Source organism: Astatotilapia calliptera, chromosome 16 (genome assembly GCF_964374335.1).
Source record: "Astatotilapia calliptera chromosome 16, fAstCal68.1, whole genome shotgun sequence".
Classification (NCBI taxonomy): Eukaryota; Metazoa; Chordata; class Actinopteri; order Cichliformes; family Cichlidae; genus Astatotilapia; species Astatotilapia calliptera.
The window spans coordinates 16,211,401-16,237,649 of record NC_137437.1 but is presented as its reverse complement, the minus strand read 5'-3'; the positions used below and the strand labels follow the sequence as shown (position 1 = coordinate 16,237,649).

Genomic DNA, 26,249 nt, shown 5'->3' with positions numbered 1-26,249 from the left:
GTCCAAACACTGGTTCACTTTTAAGTGATTTCCACAGGAAACTGGGTTTGGACCAACAGAGCAGCTGTTCAGTAGAACTGTATGACACAGGTTTGACCCAAGAGCAGCTGCTCTGTACACCCACAACAGCTGTCAGTATCTGTCAGCAGGTGCCGTCTGTTGCTGAAGTCAAACACTTAGTCTAAATTTTCCATCCAAACCCAAGTGCAGATATATTTGAGATACCATTTGGCTTTATTTTTTCCAGGTTTTGTAAAACATATTTTTGGGGAGAAGATCCACAGCTTTCTTCCCCCGCCCCCCTTTCTTCTTCTTCTTTATCAACAAGAAAATTAAAGCATCCGTGTTTTACTTTATGTCTGTATTCACATGCGTAACTGCCGGAGCAGCACATCAACATTTCTCAGCTGTGCTACAGTTTCAAAAACGTCAAACGTTAACACTGATCAAAGCTCACCTTCTCCTAACAAAATAATATTGCACTTAAACTTTCACACCAGCCACCACTTTTCCTCACACTTATATTTTGACGTCCTTGCCTTTACATTCACACAAATATAGTTTATCCTCATACAGACACATCAGTAAGAAAGTCTTCTTAAAAAACACAAGGGGCTAGAAATTACACTAATTTTCAAAAGGAAGTTTTTCTACACTATACTTGTACAAATCTCGGGTATTTTTCAAGTGCTATACAGCAAGAAGAAATAGTGTTTATTTTAAAATAAAATTCCAGCTGGCTACTGCTCGTCCTCGTTTTCCTGGCCTGAGCCTTCGGAGCGATCGCCTTCTACTCTATCTGCAAAGAGGAAGAGGCAAATATTAAAGAGAGGCTGAGATTGGTCTAACAAAAACAGCGTGCTACATGCGTGTGTGTGTGTGTGTGTGTGTGTGTGTGTGTGTACCTGATCTGATGTGGTTGAGGGAGGCCAACATTCGAAGCATGAAAGAGGCCGGGACTGTGATCGTGTTTCTCGTTTCCTCCAACATCAGCTCATTCCGAGTGATGACCTTGACGAGAAGAGAAGAAGAAAGGTTTTACGGTGGGTTTGGTTTTTTTTCTTTTCTTTTCTGTGGGTTGACTCTACCTCCTCAGCGAGGACTCTGTTGAAAGACGGCGATGCTTCCAGTGGCGACCAAATCTTGATATCATAATCTATCCCTGAAGAAGCCAGAACTGAAACAAAGCAGGAAATGAGAGCAATGTCAACAAGTGAAGAAACATCGTCCGGGTTCAGGCGGGACATCCGCGGGACTCACTGGGGTCGTAAGGGTGCGGCTGCAGGCAGTTGACCACGTGGTTGTCGGCTTCAAGTAGCATGAGGTGCTCTGCGGTGTGTCTGTCCCAAATGAAGATGTGGCCGCAGTCTGAACCACTCATCACAAAGTTGTTGCCCCAGAAACACGACTCCTTTATCTACACACAGTTAAAAGGGAACATTGAGTATTTTGGAAACTGTACTCTTCAAATTTCACAGTCTGATGACAACAGTTAAAACACTGATATCAGAGCCAATGGATTAATATGAGTTCAGACTAATACAACACGCGTGGCCCGAGGTATACCATTGTCCTGGAGTTGCGGTGGCCTTTGTAGACCATTTTGACTGAAGGTCTCCTGATATTCTGAGTCTCGCTCTCCTCCATCTCCCTCCTTTCTTTCCTCCTGCGGAACAGCTCCTGAATACGAGCTGCTGCTGATTGTCTAAGAAAAAAGAAACCCCAGACTCATACACGTGCCTGAAAGCAAACAAACCCATGCTGTCAGTGCTGCCTCAAGTCTCATGCTTCAGACCCAAGCTACACGGATATTTTTTTTTAAACCATTAACAAGATTGTAACAAACAAGCTCCAAGCGAGAAAGCAGCCACTTGCAAGCGAAAGCACCTGCCTGATCCATCATAACCGACTCAAGCCAATAAAAGTTTGTTCTTCTCAACCTTAGAGTGACTTCAACCAGATATACACTGTAACAGTATTGTACACAAAGCTAAATCCAGAAATGTTTTAATGATACAATTTTCATAATTTTGACCAGACAAGCCACCAGAATAGATCTGAAAAATAAAAGAGAGAGAGGGGGCAAGAAAGACATAAAGCAAGTGTAGCCTTTCAACTTTAATTTGAGGAAGGTAATGGGTTAGCATTTATGGAATTATGCACACTGCCTAATTTTGGGGTTGTCAACTAAATAATTCACTCAATTGGCATAGAAAAAATATGTTATTACTACTTGAATTTAACAAATAAATAAATAGTCTAGAGGGGATTCCATTCTTGGCATTTGCATTTGGAAGCTGTTGCAGTAAAACCATAACACGGGCTCAAAGAAGCTCTAAATGAAAGGAAAACAGGCCACCATTAGGCTGTGACACTACGAGTGGCCTAATAAACAGCCTGGATGATTACAGGATGAAGAACTCCACCACCAGAACGTCTGGTCGAGTGAAGAACTCTCAGCCACATGCAGTAAAGATCACGTCTTCATGGTCTCCTTCACGTATCCAGTAGTCATGGAACACGACTGCAGAGACAGCAACTGGCTTCCTCCATCAATCCCAGCTCTCAGACGCTCTCCCATCTCTTCTTCTGCCTCCTTGCAAAATTGTTTTGCAAGGAAGACCACGTTACATAACCACACAATCTCATTTCATTATTAATTTCTTCACTACAGACAGAAGCTCTTCTGGAACTAGTGGCTTGCGTCAGGTAGGGGGTGTAACAGGGAGGTGATGGGTAAATGATAAATGGACTGATTCTTATGTAGCGTTTTTCTACTCTCCTGGAAGTACTCAAAGCGCTTTTTACAACATGCCTCATTCACCCATTCACACCCACTCATACAAGCACTTCCCTTCTGTACTTAAGTGCAATCTAAGCATTCACACACAGATGGACGCATCGGAGAGCAACTTGGGCCGCATGCCCAAGGATACTTGGCATGCAGACTGGGGAAGCCAAAGATCGAATCAACCTTCCAGTCAGTAGCTGATCTGCGCTACCACCTGAGCCACAGCCACCCCACATGGGGAGGTCTGCACAGAGGTAGCAAGGTAGTCGGGCATTAATAGTCTGCATACATCCAAATCTCCTAGTAGAGAAAGGAAGTTCTTAGTGAATCGACAGTCAGAGGCTGTCAGTCAGCTCGACAGCTTTGTGCTCATAATCAGGATGAGCCACCAGGGGGAGGAAATCTACTTTGATCAAGTTTCCAAAGGTAAAGAGTTGAATATTCTGCAAAAGGCACCATAAAGGTCGAATTAAATCAAATATGTTTTATCTTTAAAAAAAATAATTTGCGGACAGGTTATTTAGTTACATGTTCAACTACATTTGAGTCCTAAAACGGTTAAATAATTTTTTTCAATCCCCTCAAATTAAAGCCAAAAGTGCTCATGAGCTGCCACTTTCATTTCAAATCTACTGAGATGGCATACAGCGTGAAATTTATGAAAATGCCACTTTTGTTTAAACCTTTGACCTCGCTGTGTGTAAATGTGTCCGTTTTATATTCGTTTGGCTCCTTTCTGCAAGGATTTCATGCATGACACTCATTTCTTCTCCATCTGTTCTACACAAAATGCAGCTGTGATGCTTCTGTTCACACCATTTGTGGAGTCAGTACTCACATGCACGGCACTCTACAGTCAGCTGTGTGTGTTATTAGTGCACTGTGAGAGAAACCGTCAAACCAAGACAAAAGAAAAGAAGTTATCCGATTACTGCACATCACGTTGTGCTCTTAATTTTAAATGCTCCGCAGCATGTCACACTCCTGATGCATTAGATGCGTTCACTTTCCAATGCAAACAGATTACCTGATCATCCTATCTCCTACTGCAGATCCTCTGGAATTAAATCTATATTTGTAGTAAAACAGTCAACAGCAAAGCATCACAAATTCTAAAATCGGCACACCCACCCCCTTTTTAACTGAACTAAGGAATGCGAAATGATCACCTGCATTCAAACAGAGTTTTTCTTACTTGTAGTAAGAAACATTATGCTCTCAAACACACCTCTGCCCCTGTCCTCTGAACCTTGAGGGGGGGATAAGAATAGGATCATCATCACTGTCATCAGAGTCCTGGTTGCCGCGTGCGGGCTGACTCTGGCCCTCCACGCCCTCCTGCCCCTCCTCTGTAGAGGGCTCTGCTCGCCGACAGCCCCCTGACCTCTCCTCTGTACCTTCCGGCTGACTCCTCTCCTGCGGCGAAGACGCCATGCTGTCTCCCTCAGAGGAGCCCTCTGCTGGAACCTGAGCTGCTGAGCTGCTGGGGGCACTGGAGCAGGAGGCATCACATGCTGGTTCTACGGAGGAAGCCAGCAAACTCATATCATCGCAATCAGGATTGGAATACAGAAAGCCATTCATTGTGTCATGTTTATTGTTCTAGATCAGACAATGTTTGAGATCGAGGCGTTTTCATGATGCTGTAGGAGACGACTCACCCTGCTCTGATACCGAGCTCTCTGTCGACAGACTCTCTCTGCTCTGTACAGCTGCAGCTTCTGATGTTTTGGGGCCTCCACTGCCCATCGAACTGGACGTGCTGCTGCTCCTGTAGTGGAAGAACAAGAGTTACCATCAGTCCTTTTGGGGTGTTTTTTCCTGAAAATTACTCATATTTATCTGGGGAAAAAAATAAATAAATAAATATGGGAAGACACAAGTATCATGCAGTTGCCCCGACTATAAGAAGGTAACTCCTATTGAGTTACCTGAATTTGAATGGAATGAGTGAAGTTGCACTGGAGACCTTTGCTTTTCATTCTGTCTGTAAACAAGACAGCTCGAAAAGTTCTGAATGAATTCTGATAAAACTCTGTCAGGGTGTAAGGTGGGTTCATGTTAACTCTCCATTAAAGTTTGGCTTACATCCACCAACGTCTTCACTGTCAACTTATTGATTTATTTGTCAAAAAAATTGACAAAAAGCCTGATAACTTAAAAACTATGACTCTCACAAGCGTGGTGTGTGTTGTCAACACATACAAACGTATACAAAGCACCGTATGAAGATTTAAATGATCATGTCAACCTTATTTATCTGAAGGTCAACATGAGCCAAATTAAATTTTATTGTCATTTATTGTATTGACATACAGGTATACAGAGGAGGAGATATGAGCATTATAAATATGAGATTATAAAGTTAATCCAAGTATAATGTCACATTCAACCTAAAAAGCTGACACCCACTGGCCATCACTCACCACTCATCAGTGAAGTCCAGTTTGATAGTGCTGGTGGTGGTTCCCTCTGAGCTGTAGTGCAGGCTGAGGACAGGCTCTGCTGCACTGGGTCGACTGGTGGAAGTAGAGGTGGAGATGGATGGGATGCTGCTGGCTGGTGCAGCAGCAGATTCATCAGCAGGTGAAGCTGTAGCTTCGGCTGCTACTGAGAGAGGAAGAAGAATACACACAGGCAAAACAAGCAAGGGGGGCTTACTGAGACGCACTGGCTGTACAGACTAAAACTCTGATCAAAAGTAACTCTTCCTGTCGTTTGCAGTGTGCAGTTGGTCATTTAAAAACACACCACAAATATGCAACTCTGTGTTGCATCCATTCCCTCTGATAAACAACATTAAACAGAAATGGGAACATGCAGCAAACGTTAGACAAAACCACAAAGGACACGTCGTAAAAGACACGTATTGACAGACAGCCACAACAGCAAGACACAAGACGCACACAAACACACACATGTCAAAGGCCCTAAAGGGTCATTACACCCGTTAGCTGCTAGCTACACTGAAGAAAAGGAACAGGTTTCCAGGGAAGATGAAAATTTGAGCTGGAGGACAAAGAGGGACTTGTTGCTAAGATGCTACATGCTATATCTCTGTCAGTATGCACTGTAAATAATCACAGATGTAGTGCTTCATATATAAAGCTATACAGTACACACAAAGTAGCTTGATATTATACTGTTGGTGTTGTATATAAAAAGTATTATAAATACCTCTGGACTCAGACCTTTGTCCTAGAGTAGTTAGAAAAGTTATTTATTAGTAGTAACTGATTGGCTGCCCCTAGCAACCAGAAGGAGGTGGGTGGAGCTTGGGAGTGTGCCAATGGAGGATGATGTCGGCGATCGTGAGCAGTGATAGCTCCAATCAAAGCAATCATTTTCTGTAATTTCCCCAGTGATCCATTAACTTATCATTATTATGAGAGTCATATTAAAGTGAATGTGCCTCGCTCCATTTTCCCAGTTGCATCTGCACACATAAACATCTGCAGCACAGGCGTGTCTGGGCATGCACATAGGCTTATGCCTGGCTTCTTAGAAGTCAAGTAAGTGTGTAAGTGTAATAGTTACACTGATCCACCATCACGAAATGAGACAAAAATATTTTTCTGACCCCCTTTTTTTTGGCACATTGTGCATTATGTGGTGCGCAGTGAGGATTTTATCAACCATCAGCGATACCAAAAGGGGACTTTACTACTGTGCAAGTTGTTGAACCCTAGAGCACTGATCACAGGTATACCTGCATATTCTAAAGCCTAGAATTACTAAGATAGCTCAATATCCAAATCTCTGATCATGCTTAAGATGAGCATCATCCACTTTTAATTATCCTCTTTAAATTACAACAAAGTAAAACGTTTAAATTAAACTGAATATGACATTATTTTCAAATTAAACAAAGCTGTGTAGATGGTCCACTCTGATCAAGAGAAATCAAGAGTGAACCATTGGGGCTTTTCAGGGTTCTTGTGAAGTGTTTATGTAACAACATATGTGCCTTAGAAAGACCATTGTTTTGCTTTGGCACTATACAAATAAAACTGAACAGTTAAAGATGAAACCACATTAAATCTGACTACCAATGCTAATCATTGCAAAGGAGAAATGTCAGACGTAGTAGGGCATTTTAGAAAAAGCTAAATATTGCACAGATGGTTCAGCAGAGAGCACTGAAATGTATATGTCTGAGTAGTGCTTTTCTTTGTCATCCATTTGAATTTTGGAGATATTGTTTATTACATTACTCAAAGCTCTAACTTCTTAAACAATTGTATTAAATCCTTTGGCCAGAGCAACAGTAACAGTCAGACACATCCACATCTGGACAGTAGAATATTGAACAGTAAAGCAGTGGATACAGAGAAAACAAAAACATGAAATCGATGGAGGACAAACAGTGGAGTGAGACAGGATGAGGGAAAGTGGTTAAGACAGAAGGTGGAGAAGACAAAGCGAGTGGCAGGGTGAGTGTCAGGGAATGGGGTTGGGGAAGGGAAAGACGCACCCTGCTGTTCATCAAGAGTCATGGATCCCAGCTGTTTGTTTACCACAGACGAGGGGGAATCTGGAACACAAATGAGACCAACTAAACATTGAACAAAGAGGTCAAACGTGAGGGCTCACACGGGTTAAAAACTTCTAAATCATGTTTAAAATAAATGAATAAATAAATAAATCCAAGGCCAAGCAGAAAGAGCTTTCACATCAGCCAAAAATAAAAAAGCTCCTTCATCTGATAACAGCTGTGATCGGTTTACAGAGTGTTGGGGAAGCTCAGTGAGAATCAGCGATTAGTAAGTCTGAACGGAAACAAGAACATGATTTTCATGCATGCTTTTTACAGATGTGCAAAGAAATGTTTTATATCTGCTGTGTTATGTAGAACCTGGAAATCCCAACCATCAAGAAGTGCTTACTTGGGCTTGCCACAACAAAACAACAACAACAACAAAAGAAAAAAAACCCAATAACATCTGTTTGGCTGCTGGCTACACAACACACTTCTCCAAGATATCTGTGACCAACTAAAGCCAATTAAGTGAGAAGAAGCAATTTAAATATTGTGTCTACTGAACTGCACAATGACGTGTTCAATAAAAGCTTTCATAACAGATGCCTCATTATGTAAAGCCAGTTTTGTTGTGTGTTTAAAAATCGGTTTATATCTTTAATATTAAAGTTGTACCTACATTTTTAGAGAAAAAAGCTGAAAGTGAGAGAAGCTCTTCGGGTTAACTAAATGCTGTCACATTAAAACTGAAGCAGAACAAACTTAAAAAATAACTTATTAATAAACATATATTACATAATCATTATTTGATTCGAGGGTTTTACTTTATTGCTTTGCGCTCGTGCACAGACAAAAAAAAAAAAAAAATCTGTTGAAATGTTACAAATTGTTGCAAATAGGAAAACCGAGCAATAGTTTTGCGGTCTTTCCGAAGCTCCTTCAGAGTCAGTCTGTGGATTCCAAAGTGGATGCTTTTTTGCTTATTTTCACTCCAGCATTTAAAAAAAAAATTATTATTATTATTTTTTTTTTTTGTTTCAAGCATTTTAGTTCAACTCAAGCAAGTAAAATCACTTATGTCTGTTTATTTTTTCTGTTTGTCCACCGGCTTTTGAGTATCGAGACACATTTACAAAACGGGCAACACTAACTGATGGAAATAACCTTAATTTTAACATCAGCAGTAGGTGAAGCCAGTAATGTGACCTATCCAATGACATTGAAGAAAACAAACAAAACAAAAAAAAAAGGCAAGTTATATCATCAAACATGGTTGAACAACCATGAGGCCAAAGCAAAGCTTCATACCGTCTGGTGCCACTCCGGCAGGAGAGTTTGCAGGTGAAAACTCAAGCAACAAGTGGAAAGATGGAGTGACAGCATTAGTGAGTTAAGGGCTGAGCAAACAGTGGAGAGGCGACACACTGGACTCTGGAGTTTAGAGGAAGTAAGGGGTGAATAATAAGAGAGCGGGGAAGATCAGTGTGTGGTTAGTGGTCAGTAACAGCAAGACTGGGTCTTTCTGGAGCCTCTCTACAACAGACATGGCTGTCTTTGCTTAAAAGGCGGGGACGGGTTAATGGCAGGGGAGCAGCCCTTATGGAGGGATTGCTGCAGGGTTGATGAGCTCGGAGGGGTGGGTAACCTGTACAGGGTTGGTTCTCAGGAGCAGCAGCAGCAGAGGTAGCAGCTCTTTGCGACTGTCTCTCAGGGGCTGCAGAGGAAGAAGAAGGTGAAGAAGAAGAAGGAGAAGGGGCCGCTCGCCGACCCCGTCCAGGTGGGTCAGCCAGCCGGAGCAACCTCTGCAAACGCCTACACACTAAACTTATGGGCAGCCGATGAGGACCATACTCTGACAAAGGGGCAGAGGAAGAGAGGAAGAGTGGATGCACGATTAGAAGACTGACGGAGGATGTGAGGAGAAGATTCGGCACAGAGAATCGGGCAAAAATGAAATAAACAAGCAGGAGGAGGAGGACAACAGGATGCTGAAGGAAAATAAAGTGAAGTGAGGCTGCTGCTTGAGTGGAGTGGCTCCAATGAACACACACCCACACATACACACACGCGGACACACACTCATACACCGAGCAGTTAACCCTCCTCATTGGACTGAAGGCTTACATGTGAACAGTGAGTGCGAGTGCGGTCCTGGTTTCTTACCTGAGAGTGCGGGCTCAGAGGTGGGCGTGGCCGTCGGGGTCCCAGTTGTGTCACCCTGACTCCGCTGCTCTGAGTCGGGGGACGACGTGAGAGGGGAGGAAGAAGTGGCCGAGGTCTCCACTGATGATGAGCTGGAAGGAGGAGGTGCTGTGACTGTTGATGATGACCCTGAGGAGGAAGAGGAGGTGGATTTAGGCATGGGCGCAGTGGTGGCCGCTGCGGGACTGGCAGGTACCTCTGGGGAGTCCGTCCCCACAGGCCTCTCGGGGGCGCTGGACTCCTGACTAGAGTCGCCTGTTGCGGCAGCTGGAGCATTCAACGTCCCCTCGGGACGAAGAGCTGTACCTGAAGACAAAAAATAAATAAATCAAGCAATGATTTTAGATTTTGGCTAGTTTACGGTTTATTATCACAGAAAGATTCTTAACAGTCAGTCTTACTGAAGTTACTCCGGCCCGTTTGAAGGCCGGAGTATTGAAGCCTCACCTCGGGGCCGCGTTTGAGGTCGGGTTCCTCTGCTACTCTGGGCTTCACTGGCCTCCTCAAACCACCGGGACAGCATGTCCGACATCCTCTGCATCAGAGACACGTTCGGACTCTGCTCTCCTGGAACAAAAAAAAAAAAAAAGGGAAAACGTCTTTAGATCCTGTCAAGCTTTTCATTTTGACACAGTCCATATTTATAGAAATGACAAAAAAAAAATTGGAGTATTTGTACTCAAAAGAAACTGCTTATCATAACTGATCATATGCAAGCAGAGGCTCATTAAGACCTGCACAAGGATGACTCATTACACAAATTATTAATTTAATATATGAGAATTTAGGGAAAATTTATCCCCAAAAAATGACAAACAAGAAATCCAACTAGAAAAGAAAAAAACCCAACTTGTGAACAAAGTAAAGCACTCTGAAACAGTCATCACCTGAAACCCGAAGATGAGTTTTTCCTCCATTTGACTGATTTTTTTTAAATTTTATTTCTGAACAAAATAAACCACAGTAACAAAACAGATTAAACAACTTAAACTACGTTCATCTATGGTGGAAAAAACCCTGCAGCAGGAGACCGCTCCAAGTCATTTGCCTCAAAGTGAGGTTTCTACTCTCTCTGACCCAAGCAAACTTTGATACACTATAAAGAAGTTCAGCTTTTTACACACATTTTCACCTGAATATGTGAAATATAAGCTGTTACTATTGCCCCAGAGCTTTTTTTTTACCATTTTTCAACCCAACCATTATTTTAGTTGGATGTTTGTTCACTCTTATTGCTATTGTGTCTAGTTTGGGCCACTCTGCATCAACTATATCAACTTTAAAGGAAACACTTTAAATCAGGTTTACATACTCTGAGCTCCAGTTCAGTTTAAAGGGTAAACTTGATGGATGCATCAAGAGAACTGAAGCTCAGGAAGAACAGCAGGACGTCCAGAGGTCAGGTTGGATCTACGAGATAGTGAACCCTAAAAACTCAGATGTATTATCAGTGAGAGTGTCTGCGCCAGAGAGAAAGCACTGCATCAAAGAGAAAAAGTGCTGCATGAAAGAGCCCGTTACCAGGTGAATGTAGCTTGTGCTGAAAGTGCTCTGAGTGTTCAATAAGATGGGAGCTGGGATTTAAATGCATTTACCACAGATCACTGCACTGTTGGTTCTCTTTTTATTGGTTATGTTCATAAGTTGCAGAGTTGGTGATGAGACAGTTTTATGGCCTGATTTCTTCTTCGTCTAAGATTACAAAATCAATATGGGGAAAATATATTGCTAAAAATGAAGGAAACGCTTGAACAACTTTAACTTTTTGGTGTGATTTTGAACCCAGTCCTCAAAGAGTTGATGATTTTTACCACTGAATGGCAGTCAAGATTTCAAACTTGAGGATTTCGTTCCTAAGAGATCCAATGTGTGATGCAAGTGTTCCCTTAATGTTTTGAGCAGTATATAAAAATATATTTTGCAGGTTGGAGTCTTCTCAGAGTTTGTCAGAGGTCGGGCCTGTCATACGAGACCGTCGCTGTAGACGAGCAGGAGCACATACTGTGATCTTACCATCTCTCTCCCTCTCGCTCTCAGGGCGAGCTCGGGGTCCAGTGTCAGACCAGTCACCTCGTAGACGGAGGCGCTTCACTGGAGGCTGCCTCAGCTGTGGAAACACACACACATTCACAGAGATTAGCAGTTTGTCAGTCAAGGCATGGTCAAAAATAGCTGCGCTGCCAAAGCAAAACACTACTCGTCTCTATCAGTGTCCTCTTTAAAGTGTTCCCCCCACCCCACCCCCTCCTCCTGGCAGCATGACTGAGGTTGCCTGCCACTTTCCAGTCCCCCTGGCTGCAACAGGCTGAGAGCCAGAAATAGGAAAAAGAGGTTCTTAGAGCAGGGACTATCCACCGCTTCAGTCAGGAAATGTGTGGACAGGTGGTGAAAAGGAGCAGAAGCTGAAAGACAGTTGAATAAATCAGATAAAAGGATTAAACAAACAAGGTCGCAGGTAGAGGAAAACAGAGGGGGTAAGGAACACTGCTCCTCGCCTGCCCCAAAATCAGCCTGAACTATTTTGGTGGTTTGAGGAACGCTGCCTGCGTCGCTCGCTGTATTTGGAAAGGAATGCGTGTGGTGGTTGCATCTAGACACAGCTGAACTCGCCATGGCACCGTGACCCAGCACATTCGGACACACGTGAAGACCACCACCGAGCGTAAACACGCAGTTTCCTTGATTGTTCAGTTGTTTGAATCTCAAAACTAACAAAGGAAATATAACTAAGAGCCAAACAGATCAGGCAGTAATTCATGACGCTGTTTCCATCCTCAGTGCGTTTCTTCCTTCTTTGTATTGGGTTTGTTTTTCTCAGGGTCATTTGCTCACCTCCCTGCACTGCATCAGCCACCACAGATTTAGCACTGATGTCTGCAGGGCCCAGAGGAGCAACAACAAGGTCAGTTCTGTTTACAACAATCGGTCCTATTCGCCCCCAAAAATCAGCCGCATGGACACCTCCGCTCAGCCAGACGTGATTATGTTTATTTTCTATAGAGTCAAAAGGCCGTTAGCACTCTTAACAGGAGACATAACATGTGAGGCCTCCATTAACCTTCTCTGTACATGTAACTTGAGATCTACACTCCAGTAGTCAGTCAGCTGATCAACAAGAAAAGACAGAGACTCTTGATTGTTTTGGGTATTTTACCCATTTTTTAAAAAGTGGTAAATATTTTTGGATTTTGCCTTAGACTGACAGATAAGGCAGATTTTTATTTTGTAGATCAATTATTACACACTTGGAATAATGGAAAACTGTCTAAATGACAGCACAGTGTCTGAACCGATATAAACCTTTAAAAGACACAGTTTGGGAGAAAAGAATGACAGAAGAAAAGTTCCCATTGGGATCTCACCTCCTCTCTCCTCTCCTCCGACGGGCCCTTGAGCTCTCGAGCCTGGTCATCTTTGGGATTGAACAGGTAAATGTAATCGGAGGAGTAGCTGACCAGCACCTCCTGACCGTCCTCGCTGTAGCAGAGAGAGGTCACTCTGCACGACTTGTTGGCCAGGTGAGCGGGAACAAACCGAACACACATGCCCGTGGTTCCCCGGCCCATGTAATTACCTAAAAAAAATGAGAGAGTGTGTGCAACTTAGCCAATGAGTCGGTGAACAAGATTCTTAATTATATTTGTGGATTTGGTCCAGACGATTCGGTGGGTTTGATATAAATGATATGTCAAAAGCAATTGAATGTGTTGAATGGAAATGTCTATTTACTGTGCTGAAAAACAGTTTGGTTTAGTTCAACATTTTTGACCTGGGTCAGAACAATCTAGTCTTCACCACTGGCTTTACTGCACACCAACTCTGAGGTTTCAGGCTGTTTGTTTTTGCGATACTTGGCAGCGTTGCTGTCTTTCACTATTCCTCTATAGAATCCATAGCCACTGCCTTTAGAGCCGAGGAAAGGGTTACTGATGTGATTAGATACACATCCTGTCAGTCAGTTGGAATTTGGGTCAGATTTTAATCCTTTCCCTTTCGTTCAAGCCACACAACTTACCTACTTGAGAATCAAACTCACGTGTTTTAAAAGGAATTCTAAAAACATCATTTTAAAACTCTGTTACAAAACAAGAGCTGGCGTGCTGAGCTTTACTGCCCATTAGTCACTGGAGGAGTGAATATAATCAAGATGAAAGGTTTACCATGCCATCCCCGTGTCTAGAAGTACCCAAGTCTATTGGGCAACACGAACAGCCAAATTAATAGACTGGACTTCTGCCTGAGGTGAAAAAAATCAAAGTCCTGTCTGCGCTAGCAGGGGATTGGATATCAATCCAGTAACTGTTTGTTTTTTTAAATGAGATCAACAAAGGCCAAAGGAAAACAACTTCATATCCTTAACCTTGTTGTAGAACGCACCTTAAAAACCTGGTTCCAGTTTGGAAAACCTGTTTGCATCAATCAGCTATGCTTCGTTTCTCCTGTGGTGAACAGTTGTCTTTTCTCGTTGTCTCAAACTGACGTTGTTTTCAAACTTGCCACAAAAATGGTCTGTATTTATTTATTCACTTTCTTAAGGATGTATTTGTGTTCTAAGGAACACTCGTTATTTCAGGCATTACACAAAAGTTATAACAGTCCAAATGACAGTTTTACAGATGCTCATAAATATGAATTTTTCTTATTAAAACATTTTACTCTCCCATATTTGCTGGCCAATAATATTATTAGCGATATACTAGATTTAGACCCCGGCACAAAGAGCAACACATCTAAAATGTACAGTAGGATCCAGAGTAATAATCCACCCTCATTATCTAAACACTGAACTCCTGGTGGAAGTGTAGCAACACTGCCGAGAAATGGCCCGAAGACTTATTCAATAATTAATCAGACAAATCTCCATCTTTTAATAACTGGATCTATCGACCTGGTCACTATGATAACGAAGCTACTGCTGGTCTTGTTAGTGTATGTAATTGTGGTATACTCAAACTTATTGTTGAGTTAAGGAGAAATGTCCATACTTTTTTCGTCATACACATGTACTGTGTTTATCCCATTAATATCCACATCGATTTATTAAATCAGTGTTATTCTTTTTCTTTCTCCATTATATTTGTAATCTCAGTGGGATAAGCGATAGGGAGAATTTAAGTGTTTTGTTTAGCTTTGTTTAGAAAAACTATGAATAAAGTTTAATAAAAAAAACAACTTGTTGGCATGCCTCACACCCTACTATTTAAACAGTCTGTTTAAAAGTCTCTGAATAAAAAAACTGACTTGCATTCTGTGTAGGAACAACGCTCCATAAATACCTTTTATAAGCAGTTGTCAGAAGGATTTAAAACACACAGGAAGAAGTAAAAATACTCGTGAAAGTATCTAAAAATAGAAATGTCCAACAAGAGACGAGGCACAGCAGGCTGGGACCAAAAACTCAAAGGGAGATCCTCCCCCCGCTGCCTTCATGTAAACGAGAAACTGGTTGAACATTCAAAGCAAAAACGGACATTGCAAGTTTAGTTTCTCCACCACAACAGGCTGCGTTACCTACACATTAACACGAGGATAACGAATTTGTGACGTGTAGAGTGGCTAAGTCCACTGTGCAGGGCTGCTTACCCGTCGCTCTTGTGCCCAGCATGCGTCTGTCGTAGATTCGTACTGAGCTGTCGGAGCAGCCCACGGCCAGGTAGTACGGCACCAGCGGAGAAATTGATATGGAGGTCGCTGCTCTTCTGCAGTTTATCAGGATGTCCTGAAATGAAAGAGCGCAATGAGGTCTGGAAGTCACTTCTGCTCAGTAATGGCAGATATCACTGATTGAGAATAAATTTTTTTTTTAAATGATGTAAACTAATGTAAAACTGATGCCTGCAATAAATCCTGTGTTGATTCAACTGTAATCATTTTGAGAGGTACAGATTTAGAAGCTCAAGAGGTGTTTCTGTTGCTTTATGAGACTTTATGAAACCACATTAACATCACTGGTCAGACTAAAGATATTTGATGTCAAATCCCAAACTGCTGTATCACTCTGAAGTAGTTGCACCTAATAAAGTGGAGCAACTGCACTACCAGGTCTGACTACTGCAGGCTGATGATGGGGAGGCAGAGGGGCCGGTGACAGCAGCTGGTAAAACTCTTCTGACAGTTTTAGGGTAACAGGTTCTCATCTGGAGCACGAAATACAAGAAGATGCAACATAATCTAGGAGGACACGGTTTCTCTCTCACACACACACTCATCTATCAACTGAAGCACGCTGGTTTAAAGCCAAAGAAACCGCTTCCTAGAGGAGAGACCAAAAGCTGTTTGTGAAGAAAGCAGTGAAGTAAGAAAGGGAGGGGGGGGGGGGTCCATTATCAGTCCTGCATGAATACAAAGTCCAGTGAGCCATTTTTGAAAGAGAAAAAAAAAAAAAAAAAAAAAAAAAAAAAAAGATATCCACAAACTCTTATACACTAAACACTGTGAAAAACTCAAGGTCAGGTTCCTTAAATGGGCTATATAAAGATTACTTATATAGCTCAATGAAAACAACAGTACAATATAAACTTATATAGCCCCAGGAAAAGCTACACTAAAAAGCAGAAAAAAATAAACATTTAAAAAAAAAAAAATGTCACACTGGAGCCAAAACCCAAAGAGAATAAATTCATTTTTAATAAAGACTATATCAACTAAGCTGTGCAGACACAGAGAGGGAGATTAGTCCATAGATCTGATAGTGTTGCTGCAAAAGCTCGATCACCTCTCTGTTTTAATCTGGTTTTAAGGGCACCTGCCAGGGTTTCACAACAAAAAGATGGTTCTTCAATCGATCCCTCCCCAAAGCTACAAACACATTGATCCTGACCCTGACTGGTGATGAATCACAGACAGAAAAAAGACAAACATCACAGATGTCACCCGTACATCTTTGCAGTCTTCTTTAGTGCAGCTAGTTTTCATGCGAAGGTCGAACCATCGCACCGTGCCGTCCTCCCCGCAGGACAGGAACGTGTAGGGGTCGTTCGGTACCGTCATAATCTGAAGAAACAAAGCGAAGCTTAGAAGACAGGAGGGTAACGAGTAAGAGAGAAACCCTTTTCATCAGCTTCTGTGAATCAGCACCTCATAAGCGGTTCCATAATGGCAGGTGAACTGACACTGTCTGTTGTACTCGGGACTCTTCTCAGTGTGGGTGTAGTAGATGATGCCGTCTCCAGAGCAGGAGATAATTTCCTGATCGTTGGTGTGGGGCATGAACTTCGCACTGAAGATGTTTGCCCGATGACCTGAACGTATTGACTTCTTGACCTGAAGCAGAGAAGAAGAAATGTATGATGACAGCTGCATCAGAGTGGATGCTCGACCAGAGGCAGCAAATCAGCAGATGAAAGAGTATAAAATGTTGACATCCTGGGGGATTTTTGCACACATTTACATAATTTTAGACACTAATGTGTTCATTTGTAGTATTTAGAGTTGCTGGTAAGTGGTCTCTGGGAGCAATGCCATGCTTTTTCTGACTGTTTCCAATCTTTGTCTAAACCCAAGCTGAAGTCAGATCCCTAAGTATTTGGACAGATACCATTTTTGCTGTTTTGTTTCTGCACACTGCCACAGCGGAAGTTCAAATAAATAAAGATGTGACTGAATTCAAGGTGTTTAACAAAATTATTGCATTTAGCAATTACAGCCATTTTTTATATGCAATTGGCAGCTGTTTGTAGCTTTTTATTTTATTGCACAGCAAAGAGGCCCAGCATGAACTACACAAAGACAAGAAGGCATACTGGGATTATTTAGCGGTTAGCCACAAAATGCGACTCTGCTGCTAGGTTTGGCGTTTGACATTTTGTTTTGTTTTTTTTCCTTTTCCCTCATATGACATCATTTGAAAGTCAAAGTATGTCAAAGAAAGAGAAACTAAGGGAACCACAGAAACTTCTCTTACCACTTTTGTAATAACAAAGATGAAAACACTCAAGACTCTCATAGATTGTTAGACACTTATGTAATTTTAATGTTTAAGAGTTAGAGTTTTATGATGAATACAGACTCAAACTGGAGACTCGGCTTAATTTAGATCAGGGGTGGGCAATTCCAGGCCCCGAGGGCCGGTGTCCTGCAGGTTTTAGATCTCACCTTGGGGTCAACACACCTGAATCACATGATTAGTTCATTACCAGGCCTCTGGAGAACTTCAAGACATGTTGAGGAGCTAATTTAGCCATTTAAATAAGCTGTGTTGGTTCAAGGACACATCTAAAACCTGCAGGGACACCGGCCCTCCGGGCCTGGAATTGTCCACCCCTGATTTAGATTAACCTAACTAGACAACTACACAGACCAGGAGATCTCCTACCTCTATATTAGATAACAGTCACATTAAAAAACAAAAAAAAAAACCATACAAATTCCTGCTCAGCATCCCAGTTTTAAAGACTAGCACCACCCTCCAATTCACCACATTTCTGTTTCAGAAAAATGTGGGCAGATAAAAAAGGTTCAGAATAATGTGGGATATTTTTGTCCCAGCGAAACAAACCTTCAGTGGGTGGACATCCCTCACAAAAACAGTTGTGGAACATCCATCCATTAAATAATTCCTTTAGTTTAGTATCTCAACTGTGCTCTGCCAATTTAAGCTTTTTGTCCTGTTTTATGGCTAATTGACCATTTATGCAAAGAATAACAGTTAAAAATGATCAGTTTGGTGTTCATCCATTCATCCAACCTTTTTGTTGTAAGGGTTGGTGATGACCAGGAAGGTATCGTCCGACCCTGACAGGATGTATTCGCCCGTGTCGTTCCATGATATAGTGTTGACCTGAGGAGAGATCAGAGAGAGCGCTTACATGGTGTGTACACTGACAAACGCAAGTTAAATTCCGACATCCATTCATTACAGCTTCATAAACGTGACGACTTGTTGAATTTCTTCATTTTATGTAATACGAGATTGATGTAAAACAAATAGTTAAAAAATAAATAAGTAACTCAGTCCAGCCCCAAAATGTGGACACGTGAGAGAGGATTCTGCATGACGAATGTGAATTACTATCAGAGAAGCGAATAACAAGAAATGGCATGTCCCTGCACACAATTACATTTATATTATTGTCTTTTCTGTGCTTGTTAAGCATCAGCAACAAAGAAAATCCCTGAATGCCTTTGCTTCAAATCAGTAAGAAAATATGGATGCCATCGTCCAATTCAAATTAGGTTCATTAACAGTTCGATCAACTGAAATAACCACCAACATAAGGCTAGAGAATGAGTTAGCTGTGGATCTAAGGAACAGCAAAAGAAGAGTGATGCATCAGGTCAGTGTTTGCTGTCACTCTGTGGATCAATATTTCATTAACACCTGCAGCCTCCGTCAGCGCCTCATCGTGTCAGACTGCCTCTGCTGAGACATTACACTGCGTGTATTCCTACATGCAGACCTCACGTCTGAATCAGGTTTTTAACATGTTTGACTCGGTTTCTGAGACGCTGCACATCATCTATAGTTAGATTTGAGGTGGAGTGTAGGTGAGGCCCCTCCTCACCTAATGAAAGATTAACAGATGGTGACAGATGAGGCAGGAAATGGTGTTATTTATTTATTGTGATGGCATTTTTAAACACAGGCTAGGGTTAGCATCTCGTGTAATGTGGTACAGTGCAGAGTCAGAACAGGTCAGGTATCTCACGGTGTCCACTGAAAAACTTCTGTAACTCCAAGCTTAAAATTTCTATAATAAAAAGTAATCAAAGTATTCACAATAATTCATATTCACTAATATTATTCTTCTGATGCTAAAATCTGCTAAATTGACACATTTTAGGTGGTGCAAATAGAAAGTCTTTATCTGATTAATAACTTAAAGTGGACCTGTTACACTTATTGTTTTCTGTCACATATACATTGTTAAAAAGGTGGATGTTCATATTGGCCATGGCCAAAGCCTTAAATAGTGAGGTCAGCGTATATACAAGTAATCCCTATGAGCTTACAGCTGGGGTTTCAGGCTGCTCTGAATGCTGCGTTTCAGACTGTTTTTTCCACTCTTGGATGCTTTAATGTCAGGATGTCTGATATCCCTCATAGACTGACAATGAGCACAACAGCCCCTGCTTGTTCAAGTCATCTGTTTATAAGAAACAGTCAATCAGTAAAGGAGCTAAAACGGCTCATTTCAGAACATGGCTGAAGGCCAAGTATAGCTAAATAAAGATTATTTTGAAATGAATCATACAAGTCTTGTAGAGTCCAAGACAAAAACAAAACATACACCGTGTTAATACAGAAGCTCTTAGCTACTTAACTAAACGCAAACTAACATATTCAGAAAATGCAATAATAATATCTCAATCATTGTGGCTAAGAGCTGCACTTTAATGCAGCTCTCCTGAGACCTGCATGCATGCAATGCTTGTTGTGGTGTCTTGGACAGGCTGATGTCCTGCCCTGTAGTGTGACAGGACGTGTGACTGTTATGTCAGCTTCAGGTTTCTCAGAGGAATTAACCACCTGACCTGATCTGATCTGTTCAAGGCTCCACCAGCAAGCTGAGAAAAAGTGACGTGGCGTGTTTGGCAGGGAGAGGACTTCAACCAATAAACACGAAGAGACGGATAAAAATGTGGGGCACTTACGCAGCCATCGTGTACGTTCAGTGTTGCTTCGAGTTTAAGCCTCTGGACAAATTCTCTTCTACCTGTGAAAACAGAAACATGTAGATTTGAGAAGGCTGTCAGGCTTTAAACTTTCATTTGAATCGCATTTATCTACCAGTCTTCACTTAAGTGCAACAGGAATAAAATGTCACGTTAAACAGTGGCTCTGTAGCTTGTGTTCCATTATTCATGCAGTGGAAGCCTTGTTTGCACCAACAGGAAGAAACGAGGCGAGTACAAACAAAACCGCTCTGCAATAAGACTCGAAATGCAGGAACAGTGGTTCCATAGTTCACAATGTCAACCCTTAATATTTTATCTTATTTTTGTGAACATCTTTCTATTGTGACCTCAGGGCAAACACACACACACACACACACACACACACACACACACACACACACACACACACACACCTACCTAAGATTTCCCAGGTGTTTGATTAATTTAGCAACAAAATGACATTTAACTGGACGAGAAATCAATTCAAATAGCAGATATTAAAACACAGTTTTGGAGTAAGCAATTTAAACCTTGACATGATATTTATTGGTAGTCCAACACAAAGAACAGAGACGTAAGTGACCCGGAGGCATTTGAAAGGTTTTACAGGAGGGGAGGTAAAGAGGACACAGTAAAACAAAAAGAGATCAAAGAGTCAAACACACAAAGGGGAAGGAAACTGAAGTAATTACCTGATTAGCAAATCACAGGAAGATTCAGGCCTCTGGATAAGTAGCAACAGGATGTGTGTTCTTCAAAGCACGTGCTATTCTAACAAACAGCTTCAGGGTCAGGGTCTCACTTTCTAAAGTCATCAGTTTTGCAGTTTTTTCATTCAGTTACAATCACCGCATGATGAACAGCAATATGGTCGTCCTGATGGATAAGTTATAAAATTCTGTTTTTCTGATCATCTGCGTGCAAGCACAGCTGGATTTCTCACTATCTAAGGCATGTCGTCAACAAAAAGATAAGAAATCCAGATAAGGTGGTTATATTTGGCAGTCTCCTGGATCCAATAACATTTATCACACTGTGCACAGAAAGCTGGTATGCATCACAAGCATCTCCATCAACAGGTTCAGGCCGATAAGCGCACACCCTGAATGAGCCACACATGTCAAACTACTTCTATTAAAAGTCACACACACGGAAGAAGGAAAGACGTTCAAGGGTGCCGTTGAAACGTTTAAAAATTGGCTCAACCTCTAATGGTGGAACCGGGTTTCCACTAATAAACTTCAAGACAATCACAGAGGAAATCCACAATAACGGTGGTAAGATCAACTCAAAGACAATCAACAACAATACATCCAAGGATTTGAGTGAAAATGGGAAAATACCCATGACAAGGCAAAAAGCCGTTCATTTATTATGAGCCCAATTTCCGTTAGTTTATCTGCTGTTCCCAACTTCCCCTCTATGAGTTTCACAACTTCGTCACTCTCATTTTTTTTTGACAAACACCAACATGGCTCACCATGTAGTAGGGCCTACAGGAAGTCTACCTGCAAGGAGTCCGTTAAAAGCATCTGCATGTTTGAATCAAACTCAGTAATCACATCTAGGAGAAGGTGAGAGTCCAGACTAAAAGAAAATGTTACTGGGAGGCCTGGAAGGAAACCAGCACAATCAGGACAATCCTGAAAGGAAGAAATAACCAACCTGTGCCTCAGATAAAAAAGGAAGAGACGCTTCAGATAAACCTGAATAACATGTTTGATATTAACAACGCTGACGCGGTTGTTTTAAGATCACACACACATCGTGAATTCCTTAACATCCAATGTGAGCCAGGGCGGTGTGTTTCACTGTCAATGTCAGCAAAGGACTACCAGAGAAAGCAAGACATTCCTTCATCATTGCAAACTGTCACTTAAAGGGTGAAGCCTGACAGGGAAAAGCAAACTGTGCCAAAGCTAATGTCCTCATCCAGCAGCAGCAATCAGGCCACTGATCATTATTATAGCAGTACTGCACAAATGATGAGCAGAAACGGCAGCATCTGCTACAAGACGCTGAGCAGCAATGTCTTCACATCCCTGATGGGGTGAGTGCACAGGCTCCCATAAGAACTGATCATACTTTATGGACTCTTCTTTGTCAGTCAGTGTGGTTGGACCAACTACTAGTCACCTCAAAAACTAAAACCCCATGTAACAGTAGTCAATAAACTTCTTTGTGCTAATATTTTTCTTTTATAAAGGTGAACTATTTTAATCCAGAAGAATTTGCTGTCACAATTAAGCATTTATTGTATTAAATAAAAACATTATTCCAGTGTGAAAACAGCCTTTAAGGGAAGAAAAACAGAAATATTTAATTTTAAAATAAAGTAGCTGCTTTCCTTATGTTTTCCTTTATATTTTTAACTACTTTAGTAATAATGAAATGACTCAGTGAGCTGTTGCAAAAGTCTGGTGGCTTATATACTAACAAGAGCCTTAACTTGCTTCAACAGGTGTTATGAATGTTGCAGAAATAGTCTGGGAGTGATTCACTTCAAAAGCTTCTCTGATATCACCAATCGCAAGCACAGTCACGTCACCTATAAATGGATTAATAATGAGTAATGTACTAAGTACAGTCATGCCTAAATCTGCAACAATACTCAGATTCGCTATCAGTTCACAGAATCAAATGCAAGACTTTTTGCATTCTGTTTAAAAATGTTCACACACAAAAAACAGTGCAATCAAACTTGTCTCTGCTTTTTTTCAGAAAAATTGGTCTAAGTGGCTTCATCGAGCCTGGTCCGCCAGCTTCCACTGAAGTTTTATAAAGGTTTTATAAGAGCACCTCCAAACCTGAGGCCTTGGTTGTCAGTTAGAAAAAGCTGGATTGCCCACTTGTTGGACCAAGTGGACGAGTCCAAGTATTTGGGGTTTGTTTACGAGTGAGGGAAGGAGGGAGCAGGAGACTGGCAGATGGACTGGACCAGAATCGTACCAATCTGCCTCTCTGTGTAAAGAGAGCCGAGCGTGAAAGCAACGCTGCTGATTTATCGGTCGATCAACATCCCAAACCTCACCTTTAGCCATGAGCTGAGGCTAGCGACCAAAAGAATGAGATTGCTGATGCAATTGGAGGAAATGAGCTTACTTTGCAGGGTGGCTGGACCCTCCCTCAGAGCTGAATGAGGCACTCGTCATTAAGGAGAGACTCACAATGGAGCTGCTACTCCTCCACATTAAAAGGAGGCAGTTGAGATAGTGTAGGCATCTGACTGGGATGCCTCCTGGCACCTCTTAGTTGAGGTGTTTCTGCCTCCAACTGGGAGGAGGACCCAGGGAAGACCAAGTACACACTGGAGAGATTATATCTCTGCCTGAACAACCTCACTTTTTGAATGCCTCAGTATCCCCCCCCCTCAGGTGGCTAGGGAGAGGGATGGCTGCTGCCCTCATGAACCAGACTCAGAGAAGTCATGAAGCAGACTCAGACTCGAAAAAGAGTGGTTGGCTTTTAAAATGCACTAAGTCTGCCTGTTATTTGTTTTCTTTATCATTTATTTGTAATTTCTTTTTTTAAACGATTTTGTTCTTCTACCTATACAGCTTTTGTCAACAATTGTTGATCTTAAATTTTCTTATAAATAAAATGACTTAGCATGATGTAACTTAAGATGAGTAAAAATAGTAATTCCTAGTTATATGAATCATCTCTTAGGCGTTTCCTATCACAGTTCTAGGAAAACCCTACAATATAGAAGACTTTAAACCTCACGGGACGTTTCTCAGTTTCAGCTGAATATAAACCCCCAACTTGTTCCCCTCTAACGCTTCTTCTAAGCTAAATTTATCCTCCAGGAGCTGTGACCCACACATCACAGCATGTATCCTCTACACGACAACAGCTCTGACTATCTCTCAGACATGCTAAATACAGGACTGACTAAACCTCTGAGGCACCTGCCCCACCTCTATGGGCTTATAAAGCCGTGAGGTACAGACTTTCTGACAGTTTTATCTCTCCGAGTGCAACACGGGCAACATCCTCTGTTCTCCTGCACTGTGCTCTCACAACCAACACTCGAAAATAACTATATCTGCACTTTAAAAAAAAAAAAAAGAAAAAAGAAAAAAAGAGACCTACCTTTACACATTCAAATTATGACTGAATAATTTATCAATATAGCAACTTTCAGCAACCAGGACTTTAAAATTTATATTTTTCTAAAGTCTTTTCCAGAGGACTTTAAAAAAAATAAACAGACTGAAATATATGATAGAAAAATATCTTCCCCCCAAGTTTAAATGCATTTAATGCAGCAGCAAAGAGGAAAGCCTTAAAATTCAATGATTACATTTCCTAGCAGATCAGTGATGAGCAGAACCGGAATGCTGTTTCTGCCTGCAGGAACCAAGGATGTAAGAAATAATCAACGCAGTGCAGCGCTGCGACACATTTTATTGACTGAAATTATGCAGTCCTATTACTTTTACTTACAATTGCATTAAAACCTTAATAAGTTGCTGCATTTCATTCAGTGTGAGATATTTTCGCCTTCACCATTTCCAGATATTTACCATATATATATATACACATATTTATTTATTTATTTTGTGGCTACTTTTATTGTATAAAACCTGTCATTTTTATTTAAATATTAATAAAGTAATTTTTCATTTAATACATTTTGTACCATTTTTGGTCCTTTAAGCTTGCTTCCAGTTTGGATATGATGCTACAACGCACAAAGGACGTAGTATTACTGATAAATGCTCACGTAATGTAAAAAGCATCAGTGCTCGAAAGTTGTAAATATAGGCAATTTGAATTGTTACCTAGATGTAATATTATTATTATTATAGCATCTTTACTAGCTGGACTTATTTTCCTTGTGTTCCTTTCTTTTGTACAATTTAACCTTTCTGAGCCATTTTCCTTTGTCAAATGTAAACTCTGGTTATGTGGCGTGTTAAATGTTTTGACTGCTGTAACATGGGAATTTCTTGGCTGTAACGATGAATAAAAATATCATTATTATTATTATTATTATTATTATCATCATTATGTCATCTTAGCTCATTTATTTTGATAGTCAAACAATTGCAAACTAAACCATTTTAATTTCCTCTTCTAATCCTTCCCGGCCCTGCTGGTTGTGCTACTTTCAGCACCTTGTGGCCTTTTCACGCAGCAGTAATGACACATCGGTTTCTGTGAGTGTCTTGAAAAGAAAGCCTGATGCTGTCAGCACTTTCTACTGTAAACAGACTCCTGCCAAACTCAGAGCGCTTTTATTTTTAATGCACCAGCCTCTCATAAATGCATTACATGATTGAACCCTGCTTTTATTGCATTATTTGTGCCATTACAGGGATATACTTCAGACTACTATATATGGGGTGCCTTCTACAGATGATTGCACAATCCTGCGATTGCACTGAAATGAGATCTACACTGCATTTCCTTTGAAAAAGTAACATTATGTCTGTATGATGTGATGAACAGGCCCGCACTGCTACAAATTAAGCACAAGTCTGAACCTCGTCTTTGTACTGTTTTAGCTCCTTCACTATAAATAAAAGGTGCAGGCTGTGTTTACACTGTGTAGGTTGGGGGGACGGGGGAGCGCGGATAGCGGCAGCTGTCTGTTATTAAGCAGGTAGTGTCTTGGACTGGGACACAGTCTTCCTGTCACTTCTTGTGATTCTGCAGCACACACACAGTCTGCAGATGCACACTGCTCCTACACGTTTCTTCATACATGTCAGCGTTAGCAGTAAAGAGGCATTGCTTTGTTCTTACCTAAATAGTTGGTCCTGATGGCGTTAGGCTCGCTGTATCCAATTAGGCGTTTGTTTACATCCCAAACGAGGTTGCCAGTGCAGGACATTGTGACCATATGTGGTTCTGAATTGACAATAACATTGAAACAGAGCTAACCCTTCCCCTTTTTTGATGTCGCCTTTTATCTCCCGTCGCCTCGGAGCAGTCCCTGCCCGTTGGGACGCCGTTGACGTTAGCTGGAGGAGACACTCAGTGTCCGCATTGCTGGAAGGGAAAGAGTCGCTCCTGTCCGGTCTCCGCTGTTCCCCCCCCTCCCCACTGAGCTGAAGCCCGACTGTGTTCCTGTTCTCCGTGCTGCTGCTAACTATGTGTCCTGTTAGCCTAGCCTGGTTTATTTCTTCAAGCGGTCAGCTGTGTCCAAAT

The 26,249-nt window shown here is 41.6% G+C and overlaps 1 protein-coding gene across 8 annotated transcripts; it reads right to left on the bottom strand.

Moving 5' to 3' along the window:
• Window positions 1-211: 211 nt before the first annotated feature.
• Window positions 212-26,249, bottom strand: dcaf6 (ddb1 and cul4 associated factor 6). 8 transcript variants are annotated; one of them, XM_026143726.2, is made up of 21 exons: window positions 25,845-26,249; window positions 20,067-20,128; window positions 18,160-18,252; window positions 16,551-16,736; window positions 16,353-16,466; window positions 15,057-15,192; window positions 12,836-13,047; window positions 11,487-11,580; window positions 9,921-10,040; window positions 9,435-9,779; window positions 8,917-9,123; window positions 7,266-7,325; window positions 5,218-5,401; window positions 4,453-4,562; window positions 4,020-4,311; window positions 3,819-3,860; window positions 1,567-1,705; window positions 1,261-1,417; window positions 1,089-1,177; window positions 906-1,011; window positions 212-799 (listed from the first exon to the last, which is right to left on the bottom strand). In XM_026143726.2, the coding sequence occupies exons 1-21, from the start codon at window positions 25,939-25,941 to the stop codon at window positions 741-743; spliced, it is 2,904 nt and encodes a 967-aa protein (XP_025999511.1). In that variant the 5' UTR covers window positions 25,942-26,249; the 3' UTR covers window positions 212-740. The 8 variants fall into 8 exon arrangements, with proteins under 8 accessions (XP_025999511.1, XP_025999513.1, XP_025999512.1 ...); XM_026143728.2 differs by having other exon boundaries at window positions 3,819-3,848; window positions 25,845-26,247; XM_026143727.2 differs by having other exon boundaries at window positions 5,218-5,398; window positions 25,845-26,247.